The 10,679-nt window shown below is 41.2% G+C and overlaps 2 protein-coding genes across 9 annotated transcripts in view; one reads left to right on the forward strand and one right to left on the reverse strand.

Moving 5' to 3' along the window:
- The window catches only part of LOC109994180 (disheveled-associated activator of morphogenesis 1), a 45,913-nt gene extending 39,287 nt beyond the window's left edge, over positions 1 to 6,626 (forward strand). For 5 of the 7 annotated variants that reach the window (XM_020647391.3, XM_020647389.3, XM_020647392.3 and 2 more), the window contains 11 exons: positions 546 to 575; positions 898 to 995; positions 1,097 to 1,181; positions 1,397 to 1,503; positions 2,264 to 2,352; positions 2,492 to 2,660; positions 2,856 to 2,963; positions 3,048 to 3,108; positions 3,223 to 3,354; positions 4,728 to 4,898; positions 5,166 to 6,626. In XM_020647391.3, coding sequence (XP_020503047.2) covers positions 546 to 575; positions 898 to 995; positions 1,097 to 1,181; positions 1,397 to 1,503; positions 2,264 to 2,352; positions 2,492 to 2,660; positions 2,856 to 2,963; positions 3,048 to 3,108; positions 3,223 to 3,354; positions 4,728 to 4,898; positions 5,166 to 5,378 — 1,263 coding nt within the window. In that variant the 3' untranslated portion in view covers positions 5,379 to 6,626. The remainder of the gene's footprint in view (positions 1 to 545; positions 576 to 897; positions 996 to 1,096; positions 1,182 to 1,396; positions 1,504 to 2,263; positions 2,353 to 2,491; positions 2,661 to 2,855; positions 2,964 to 3,047; positions 3,109 to 3,222; positions 3,355 to 4,727; positions 4,899 to 5,165) is intronic. The other 2 variants (XM_020647394.3, XM_020647393.3) reach the window with 1 other exon arrangement.
- Positions 6,627 to 7,039: 413 nt separating this feature from the next.
- Positions 7,040 to 10,592, reverse strand: LOC109994181 (trans-L-3-hydroxyproline dehydratase). Of its 2 annotated transcripts, none has more exons than XM_020647396.3 (6): positions 10,392 to 10,592; positions 8,806 to 9,290; positions 8,564 to 8,733; positions 8,362 to 8,484; positions 8,115 to 8,252; positions 7,040 to 7,203 (listed from the first exon to the last, which is right to left on the reverse strand). In XM_020647396.3, exons 2-6 carry the CDS (start codon positions 9,281 to 9,283, stop codon positions 7,078 to 7,080), a joined length of 1,035 nt encoding a protein of 344 aa, XP_020503052.2. In that variant the 5' UTR covers positions 9,284 to 9,290; positions 10,392 to 10,592; the 3' UTR covers positions 7,040 to 7,077. The 2 variants fall into 2 exon arrangements, with proteins under 2 accessions (XP_020503052.2, XP_020503051.2); XM_020647395.3 differs by having other exon boundaries at positions 8,806 to 9,293; positions 10,392 to 10,589.
- Positions 10,593 to 10,679: the final 87 nt, after the last annotated feature.

Raw genomic sequence — 10,679 nt, forward strand, 5'->3', positions numbered from 1 at the left:
TTTTTTTTTTTTTTTTAAGCTATTTCTGTTTGTAGTTTTGCCATATTTGATTCAAGTTGCATGAGTGAGCTGCTGAGAATCAGCTGTTTCCTTCTTGTGCTTTCATTTATTTGCTATTTTTTCATAGTCGTGTCTTTAGTAGTTCCACTAAGAGGAATGAGCATGTCGTTTAAAAGCTTGTTCCTGCTCAAACAGAAAGCATGTCCAACACTCAAAAAATGAAAATTGATGAATTAGATGTGTCTGATTGTCTACTAAATTTAGATCCCCCAGTGGCAACCTGATTAGTTTACACAAAAACATGACACATCTCAAAGTAGACTCACTTCACAGATGTGCACAGCATGTGAAGCAAACGCACGCACTCATCAACTGAACACCCACTCATGTCCCACTGCTGCTCACTCCATTACTGATGTATCCATCGCAGTCAGAGTGAGCTTTGATTCATGTTGCTGTTTGTTTTTTATGGGCTGCAATCACGTAACTGCTTGACTTATTCTAATGAGTGCTTACATCTTCCCTGCTTCTTGCCTGCGTTTTAGGACTTCTTTATGATCAATAACACCAAACAGGTGAGTGCACTTACAGAAGATATACAGTCTATGTTGCTTCTTGTTTATTCGGTCTGACTTTCTTTTGATGTTTGATATTTTTTTCTACTCTAAGTTCAGCTACTTTCAATGTGTGTCCAACAGATTATAAAACTTTAAGTCGGTCATATTTCTTGAGTTGTGTGTTTGCATGTTTGTGTAACTGTTTTTTAAAGTCTCTGTTGTATTTTTTCTTGTTCGGGGTGTTAGGGGATATGTTATCGTTATCTTTGTGTGTCTTTTACTTAAATTAAATTGTGTACATTTAAGTAGCACTAACTCTTTCATCACTTTGCTCACACAGAAAGAGGCCGACGATGACACGCTGAGCTCTAAAAAAGTCAAAGAACTTTCCGTCATCGATGGCCGTCGAGCTCAAAACTGCAACATTCTGCTCTCACGGTGGGTTTACTCAAGCATCGTAACACAGCGGACACCTCAAAGGATATGATGGATTTTTAATTCCCCCTTGATGTGATGTGATGTGATGTGATGTGCTGCAGGCTGAAGCTCTCAAATGAGGAGATCAAGAGAGCCATACTAACCATGGACGAACAGGAGGATCTTCCCAAAGACATGCTGGAGCAGGTAGGTCACAAAGTCTCCTGCTTGTGTTCAAGGTATTCATGCAGTGCGCAAGGTTACAGTCTGTAAGTAAGGTATAAGACGATTTCTGGTTACTGTGGTTGTGATAGGGGATTGAGCAGTGACACACCTGTTGTATTGATTCAGTCCTCTTCATTTGCCAGAATAAAACAGATGAATATGTTTTAAATATATTCATCTTTTTTCTGCCCCATCAGCTGCTGAAGTTTATCCCTGAGAAAAGCGATGTGGATCTTCTGGAGGAACACAAACATGAGCTCGACCGAATGGCAAAACCTGACCGCTTCCTCTATGAGATGAGCAGGTACTTCACTGGTTTATTTTTTCCCCTCATTCTTTTAATAAACAGGTAGTGACAGCTTCATGTCGGCACGGCACTCACGCCAGATCAGATATGCTGACAAACAATAGCCATTGTTTCGTCTTAGTGCGAGCAGATGCATGAAATGACACATGGGTTCCCACTGAGCCGGGAACAATACCTAACTGTGTGAATCATTACTTCCAAACTGTGTTGCTTAATAAAGAGAGTTTGTCGTTTTAATTGCAGAGTTTGCATTCCAGTTTTCTTGAAATAAAAGGAACAAAAGGAACCAGTCTCGACTCACTGCATGAGTACATTTAAAACCAGCAAAGCTCAGAAACTCAAGCAAATGATGTCACTCCAGAATATTGACTTGAGATGCCTTCATGTCAGAAAAATTAAGATTGATGAAATTAGTTTATTTAGGTTTTCATGATTTACTGTGCTTAAACAGTTTGTTGCCATTAGAGTTTCCTCAGAGTACAGAATGGACTGGAGGACAGATGTCACTGTGGCTTTCATTAGCCGCAGACTCAACGCTTCATAAGCTGAAATAAAACAAAAAGCTGCCAAAATAAGCCTCAGAATCTCAAATCAAACTTTATGTGTCCTATTGAGGAAGCACACAGGCTTTATTTTTCTAAAGCACAATGTCCATGTTTATGGCTTTTGTCTAAATGTGTGGATTTCCCTGTTTATAATTCTTATTTCTGGTCTATTTTCATTCCTCTCTGACACACTTTTTCCATCTGCTGTCCAGAATAAACCACTACCAGCAGAGGCTGCAGTCTCTCTACTTCAAAAAGAAGTTTGCAGAGAGGATAGCAGAGATGAAGCCCAAAGTAGAAGGTGGGGAAAATCAGAAAGATGTTTTTATTTATAATCAAGAACCAAAAGCATTCTCTTCTAAAGCATCAATGTGGTCAACATGATCGACCTCTTTTAATGATCTGAAAACATGAATGCTCGTACTGTTGTTGTGTCTCAGCTCTGACAAAGGCGTCCAAGGAGATTTTACACAGCAGAAACCTGAAGCAGCTGCTGGAGGTGGTGCTGGCCTTTGGAAACTTCATGAACAAGGGTCAGAGGGGGAACGCTTACGGCTTCAAGGTGTCCTCTCTCAACAAGATCGCTGATACCAAATCCAGTATTGACAAGTGAGTGCAGTTTCCAATTGTGACATCAACACTTTCAGACACATAAAGAACAGCCTGAAAGACATTAAAGTCCCATCTCGAACAGGATATGTGATGAAGATGAAACCCCATACATTATCTGAACCTGCCTTTGAGTAGTAATACATCACACATCTGACATGTTCACTGATCCCTCCCCTCACTGTGTCTGTGCAGAAACATCACTCTCCTGCACTACCTGATCACCATCCTGGAGAAGAAATACCCCAAAGTCCTGATGTTCCAGGAGGACCTGCAGAGCATCTCAGTGGCAGCCAAAGTCAAGTACGACAACCTGCTGCCATATTTACTGTTTGCTTAAAATTGTTTTCTTTTCATTTGATTCTAAACCAAAGTTGTCATTTTCAGCATGACTGAGCTGGAAAAAGATATCAACAACCTGCGAAGCAGCTTGAAAAGTGTAGAGAGTGTGAGTCACAGAAAATCTGAGATGATACATGCTCTTGTACTATATTTACTGCAAGACTACTGTAGCTTTTATTTCCCCTTAACTTTCTCTCCTGTATAATTTTTCTTTTGATAGGAGCTAGAATACCAGAAGAAGCGACCGCAGGAACTGGGCGACAAGTTTGTGTCGGTGGTGAGTCAGTTCATCACCGTGGCCAGCTTCAGCTTTTCTGATGTGGAGGACTCTCTCACCGAGGCCCGGGAGCTTGTAAGTCATCTCTGCTGCACTCTGGTTTGTTTGTGCAGAAAAAGCTGCTCCACTGTCCCTTTCTGTAGACATCCCATTTCCTCTGCGCGCAGCTGTTTCTACATGCCGCGTTGACCTCATCAGTCACCTTTCGAGGAAAGCTAACAGCAGGAGTCAAGTGTTTCAGCTTCCTGCTGCTGCACTGCCGGCGCTTTATTGCCCGGCATGCCTCGCGGCCATGTGTGCAGGTGAAAGACAAACCAGGAACAGAGGCTTGGATTGACTTTGACATCGTTATTTATGAGCCAACTTGTCATTTTGTGAAAGTTTACATACTTACAACATTTACATTTTCTTACACACAAATGAACACAAATGAACACAAAAAAAGGGGGTAATGGTGGGTTATTGGTTTGTGCGCACTCCAATGTATGGAGGCTGTGGCCCTCAAGGTGTGCACATGGGTTCTCTCTCTCTCTCTCTCTCTCTCTCTCTCTCTCTCTCTCTCTCTCTCTCTCTCTCTCTCTCTCTCTCTCCCTCCCTGGTTTCTGGCTCCGTCCACTGTCCTATCTGTAAAATGGAGATGGCAAAGCCCAAAAATAAACCTTGAAAAAGAATAAACCATTTTGGAATTACAGCAATTAAAAGGACATTTTTACAACTAGAAACCTGAGCATATTCATCTTTTATGTGAATTTTGACACCCTGAGGGTTAAATGAATCCATCTGTCCAAATGTCATTGGTACATGCTAGGAATGGATGATTTTCTATTTTAATGCTATTTTTGCCCAACAGTGTGTGTGTGTGTGTTTGAGTATGCTGTATTGACCCGATTGCTCTGCAGCCCACATGGCAACCTTTGGTTCCTGTGAATCATTTACAGTGTTCTCCAGTTTAACACTTGAGAGTGTGCAGTGCTCCTCTGTACTCCTGATTGGGAAACTGTGAACATGCAGATCCTGTAAACCGCTAGTTGCATAATAATTGCAAATTTCTGCAGAATACCAAGTTGTAAGGAAAAAAAGTGCCTAATAGATTTTGTGTGTGATGAACAGAGCTGAAGGTCCATATCTTCAGTATGCTCTCACATCTGGATGTTCTCCGTTTTTTCACTTACTGGGGAAAAAATAGTTCACAAACACGTTTCCTTAATTTGGGCTTTGGCTCCAGTCTCTGGTCCTGGCTGTAATCAGTAGCCGGTCAGATCTGGGTTAACACGGGCTTCAAAGCCCCGCTGCTGGTACCCGGCTCTTTTTTTTCAAAGAGCTGGGACGTAATGAGTGTCCTGTAAAACAGTGAAAGAGCGAGTAAAACATGGCCCCACTGTGTCCTGCTGTAAATCTAATCTCCTGTGCCCCCTCCCTGTGTCCCCCTTTCTCTTCGGCCCCTGCAGTTCCTCCGGGCAGTAAAGCACTTTGGCGAGGATGCCAGTAAGATGCAGCCAGATGAGTTCTTTGGCATCTTCGACCAGTTCTTGCAGTCATTCGCCGAAGCGCAGCAGGAGAACGAGAACATGCGGAAACGCAAAGAGGAGGAGGAGCGCAGGGCCAAAATGGAAGCTCAGGTACATAAGTGTTTCCCGTTTACATGTCAGACTTGTCAAAAAGAAGAAGTGAAGTTATGAACTGCTTCAATTAAACCATTTAAACTCTAAATAGCATTTGTTACCTCGGGACAGAGCCAGGCTTTCTGTTTTCAAATGAAGCTAAATAGCAGCACGATAAGAGAGTAGGAGCATTCTTCTGAACAAGAAAGAGAAGAAGGGTCTGCCCCAAGCATTTCTTTAATCCTTGCCAAATAATAACGTTATCTTTTTGTTCCGTGTCTCCAGCTGAAAGAGCAGAGGGAGAAGGAGCGAAAGGCCCGGAAAGCGAAGGCGAACGGGGAAGACGATGGCGGGGAGTTTGACGACCTGGTGTCGGCGCTGAGGTCAGGTGAAGTCTTTGACAAGGACTTGTCCAAGATGAAACGCAACCGCAAGCGCTTTAACAGCCAGAACACGGACTCAACCAGAGAGCGACCAATCACAAAGCTCAACTTCTAAGCGTTTGTTGAGGTCATCGTGATATTTTCTTTGGTTTTTGCCCCCCCTGCCCTCATCACAAGTTTCCCCTCTGGGTCGAAGTGACATGCACATTCCTCTGCACCTCCCTCCATTCCCACCCAGCTCGGCTTCGTGGGTGCAGCGCTACATGTTCAAACCTCTCATCCTCCCGAGGTTTTGATGTTTTAATGGGACAGAAGCCAAAAGTTGTTATTAACGACCGAACCCGAAAAAAAAAAAAAAATCTGTTTGGACAAATGAAATGTCGTACAGTAGCAGGACGATGTCTTCCCTCACTGGAGAGAAGTTTTCCTACATGTGCAAGAGGTGTTTGATAGGAACGGTTCTGTGCTGTCTTTTTGTACGTCAGATTCTATGCACAGAGAGAAAATGTGCAGCAAGCAGACCCCTCCAGGGCTTGATGCTCTATCCAAACAGGAAGATGATTCCACACACAAAAAAAAAAAACACAAGGGGCCATTTTGTACGGACTGATTTCATAGAGTGAGATGAGTTGCTGAATTGTTCTGGAGATCATTTTTGGAGAGTGACTGAATCTGAACTTCCTGATGGTGCTGCCGCCCCCGTTTGCAGTCAGAACCATCACAGGACTGAGACACAGTATTGTTAGACAGAGGATGTTTTTGACTGCAGGTGACGCAGCGAAGAAGCAAAGGTTTCTTTTCTATTTGTCATTGTTGACGTGCAGCAGTTATATATGATCACTGTATGTTTAATTTGAACCTTTTTCCTGTTAAGAGCTGGCCTTAACTCTGTCATTTTTTAATTGTTGAGTTGGTACTCTTAAAGGCCTGGGCCTAATCTGCAATTTCTCAACAAATGTGTACACTCATGTCATAGATGACATATATCTATATATAAGGTTACGTGCTTGTTTCACATGCACATATAAATCCATAATGACTATGCTAAATACCATTAAAACCATACCCAATCAATGCAATACACTTGTTTTTGCGCTCTGAAGGAAAAGCCCTCCTTCAAGTTTATCTTGAACAGATGAAATACGTTTTCTGTACGATGGCTGGATTTACACTGCAAACTACAAGAAGAAAAATGACCTTGAACATCCACTTGTGGTATTTTCTTTCATGCAGAAAACACCACATGTTGACTTGTGTCAGCCGTGTGAATCCATCCAGAGTCCGATCTTTCCTTTGGAGTTTTATAATTTAAATATTGCCTTCCATTGTATGACCTGATGAGAATAAACAGGAGAAAAAGTTATGTTTTTACTTTTATTTCATGTACTTTAATTAATTCTTATGGGGCATTTATTGGACTTAGTGATTCATTACGACCAGCACTCTGAATAAGTAAAAGAGAGACATTAAAAAAGGATGGAAAGGTTTGTGTTACATCAGTGTTTTAACTTTAAGAACCGGCCAGCAGCTGGTCTAACTGCTCCATCTAGTGGTTGGTAAGTGCTATTGAACAAAGTACTTGTCATACACCTTGGTTTTAGAGCCAATCAGTTCACACTTTTTTTTTTAAAGTCACTCAATAAAATAGACACAAAGTGTTACAACTTCTTTGTAAGTGCTAATGCAGTATAAAACAGGTTGTCATTAGCTTCCTGCAAAAAAACAACTTTAAACTTGTCTCTTTAATACTGTTTATTACAGATAGATAATACCAATTTCTTCATTTGTTTTAAAACCCGACATGTAACCGAGTCTCATTTCAGTAGGAAACCATGCGTCAGTTTGTCCTCAGGCTCCTGAACAAAGTGTGAAACTCCTGTGTAGAACGCTCTGCCGGCAACTTCCACCACGACAGCCTTGAAGTCTCCACACTTGGTCTCCTGAACAGAAACAAGGAATATCAGATAAGGTATGAGCTCTGGTTTGACTTATTGATAGATTCATAAATGAACCTACAGAGTACAGGCTTAGAGCCCCGGAGAAGAGGCTGTTAATATTTGTTGTTCAAAAGGACTACAAAAAGATATAAAACCTAGGGGGAAAAAAATGTAACCAGTTATAAAACCCCTACGAAAAGATACTAAACGACTACAAAGATTGGAAAAAAAACTACAAAAAGATAGAAAACCACAGAGACACAAATCCACCAAAAAAGACTAGAGAGACATTAATCCATGACAGAAACAAATCCACCAAAACCCAAAGATACAACTCAACCACATACGACCCCAAATGAACTACTACAAAGCAAAACTAAAACATGACTGAACAGCTTAAAGGAGAAACAAAACCCCTAAAAAAAGATCCAAAAACATAACATGTCATAAAATACAAAACAATTCAAAAGCACCCAAACCACAACAAAATGAGTTTAACCCACTACATAGAGACACAAAATGATGTCATGAAGACTAAACAACTTGCTACAGGACTCTAAAAAGACTTAAAAGACCATAAGGTCTTGTTACATGAAAAGAGTTAATATAACTACAAATACTTAACAAAAGAATAACATCATGCACAACAACTACAAAGACACAAAATATGTAAAACTACCACTCACAATACAACAAGACAAAAAGAAAACAAGGAAAAAGAGACTAGAAACAACCACATGCTGATAGAAATGAAATGGTCTCAATAAGAATGAAAACAATGTTAGAATGGAGACGTTATCATTTAAATACATTAAAACTATCATCTTTATTATAGCTTGTAATAAATTCCTCACTTAGTAATCATGCAATATCTGCAGAGTCCTCAGTGACACACAAGAAGAAAACTCTGGTACCTCAACAGCTCTCCCTGTAAACTGGGATCCGGTGGCTCCACTCTCAAACGTCCTGATCTTATTCAGCTGGATCAGACCTTTGTGATACTGAAGAGCCACTCGAGCCGTGACACCAGAACCAGTGGGGCTCCGGTCCACCTGAAAACACGTTCAAACCAGTCACACCAGGATTTAGGTAATACTAAAGTATCAGACAGAGAGAAGGAGCAGTTTTTTTTCTCCAGGCCAGTAAGTGTCTCTTAGATACCTGAGCTTCTGCAAACACACAGATGTTTGCAGTGGGATCAGAGGAATAATCATCTTTGCCGTCTGTGAGGATGGTGCCGTAGAGAAAAGCTAAATCGTCACTGGTTGGATGGTGCAACTTCACCTGGGAGAGAAAAATCTATGATAAAAAAATGTATAATCTGTGAGTAACCACTCGACAGATCACATTCTGAACTCCTGACCTGAGCTTTGACAGCGTTCGTCACTGCTGTGGCTGCGTCCACCAGAACTCGAGTCCTGGACTTGGTCACATCGAGGCCGAATGTCTGGGCGTTCACAAAGGCGTAGAAAGCTCCTCCATAGCTGATATCAACGGTTACATCACCAAACCCCTCCACTTTCACAGTCACACCTGGAGGGGGAAAGTGCTTAGGTAAGCCCTGCAGTGCATAAGAACAGGTGCTAACAGTGTATAGTGTCCTACCTGTGGCGAAAGCAAAGGCTGGCACACTGAGGAACCTCACCCCTCCTGTTTTACCACCAGAGTACTCAACAAACGCCTTCACCAGCCCGCAGGGGCAGTGAATGTTCACCTGTGTCTCTGGGGCCTGTGGTTCTTTCACCAGTTTGTAGTCCACAGCGTAGCGTCCCAGTGCAATGACGGCGTGTCCACACATGGTGCTGTACCCCTCATTGTGCATGAACAGGACCCCCAGATCAGCTTCAGGCAGCTCGCTGTCCACAATCAGGGCCCCGTACATGTCATAGTGTCCACGCGGCTCGTACATCAGCACCTTCCTCAGGTGGTCCAGATGCTCCCGGACGTATCGCCTCTTGGAGAGAACGCTGTCACCTTTGACCTCTGGGTAGCCATCGAAAATGATCCGTAAAGGCTCCCCGCCCGTGTGCATGTCGACCACCGAGAGCGCGTCACCCTTGTGAGGAGGAAGCTGAAGGTCCATCTTTAAGCTTCTTCGGGAAAGAAATGAAAAGTCTTAAAGTCTTAAAACAAAAACAACATTTCTCAACCTCAGTCCTGCAGGATGTTTTTTTAAAAAAAATTTTTTATCTAAGACCTGTTTTCGCTCAAATGTACTTCAGGAGTCCAGTTGCCTTTAGATCAAGCTTCGAATACACTCATAAATAGATTATTCATTATTATCTCTTCTTAGAGTTGATCACATTTAGGAAGGATAAACTCTAGCCAGTTTATTAGGTACTACTTTCTAAAAATAAATCCTGCAATAAATCCTCCTTTATGAAGGATGTAGTGCTCAGGTTATGTTTAGAGTAGACTGGTTTATAAAGGAGCGGAGTCAAATGTAAATTAATTCTGGAGATTTGTAATTTTTTAAGGTTTATCTTTGGGGATTTGTATTCCTTTATTTTAGAGACAGGACAGAGTCAGAAATTAGAGAGAGAGAGAGAGAGAGAGGACATGCAGGGAAAGGGAGCCACAGGATGGATTCGAACCCGGTCTGCCCGAGTACTAACCATGAGGCTACCGGCTCACTCATTCTGGAGAATGTTTTGTTTTTAAAACATTTAATTCATTAGAGAATAGTCAACATAAAAGCACAAACTAGAGTTCAACACAGCACAGAACCGTTCATATCTATAAATTAATTAATTAATTAATGTGTATAATTTCAAAATAAAAGTAGCCTATAGTATAGTGGGTATAATAAGGCTACAGTCCCAACAGATGTCATTCTTATTTTTCTTTCACCACTTTCTAGAAAATGTGTTTACTGGTCAGGAGTCAACATGAGGTCTTGTTTTGTGTTTTTTTTAAATACTTTTCAATCGGACACCAAACCAAATTAAATGAATGGACTTATTTCACTTAAAATTAAATGACATGTAATAAATAATTCAATTAATTCTGGCTACTTCAAACTTGCAAACCATATGATAGAGTAGCCTAACTCAAGCCTAAAGTTTTGTGGACTTCAGTCGTCTTAAATACACTGAAACGGAAGACGATGATAATGTCATCACAGTCTGAAGTAACGTAATGCAAAAAACATCAAAGTTTAAATCACAAAGCATTTTTTTTTTTGTATTTACCTGATTAATTCTTCGCTCTCTCAAAACTTGTTCAGCCTCCTGTACTGTTTTATTTCTCCTGCGGCTACGTGTTCCTGTGAGCAGAGACACTAAACCTAGACTTTAGCGCCATCTCGTGTTCTGGAGGACAACATTACATGAACCATTTACTGTCAATGTGTCCCTCAATTCAAGGAAAGTTTAGAGTTATGGAGGTTAAGTCATTAACAAAATGAATACAAGTCATCAAGAACTTGGGAATATTAGAATAATATGAGTTTTTCTTTCCATATCAGAATTGATTATTAA

Source organism: Labrus bergylta, chromosome 15, assembly GCF_963930695.1.
Source record: "Labrus bergylta chromosome 15, fLabBer1.1, whole genome shotgun sequence".
NCBI lineage: Eukaryota > Metazoa > Chordata > Actinopteri > Labriformes > Labridae > Labrus > Labrus bergylta.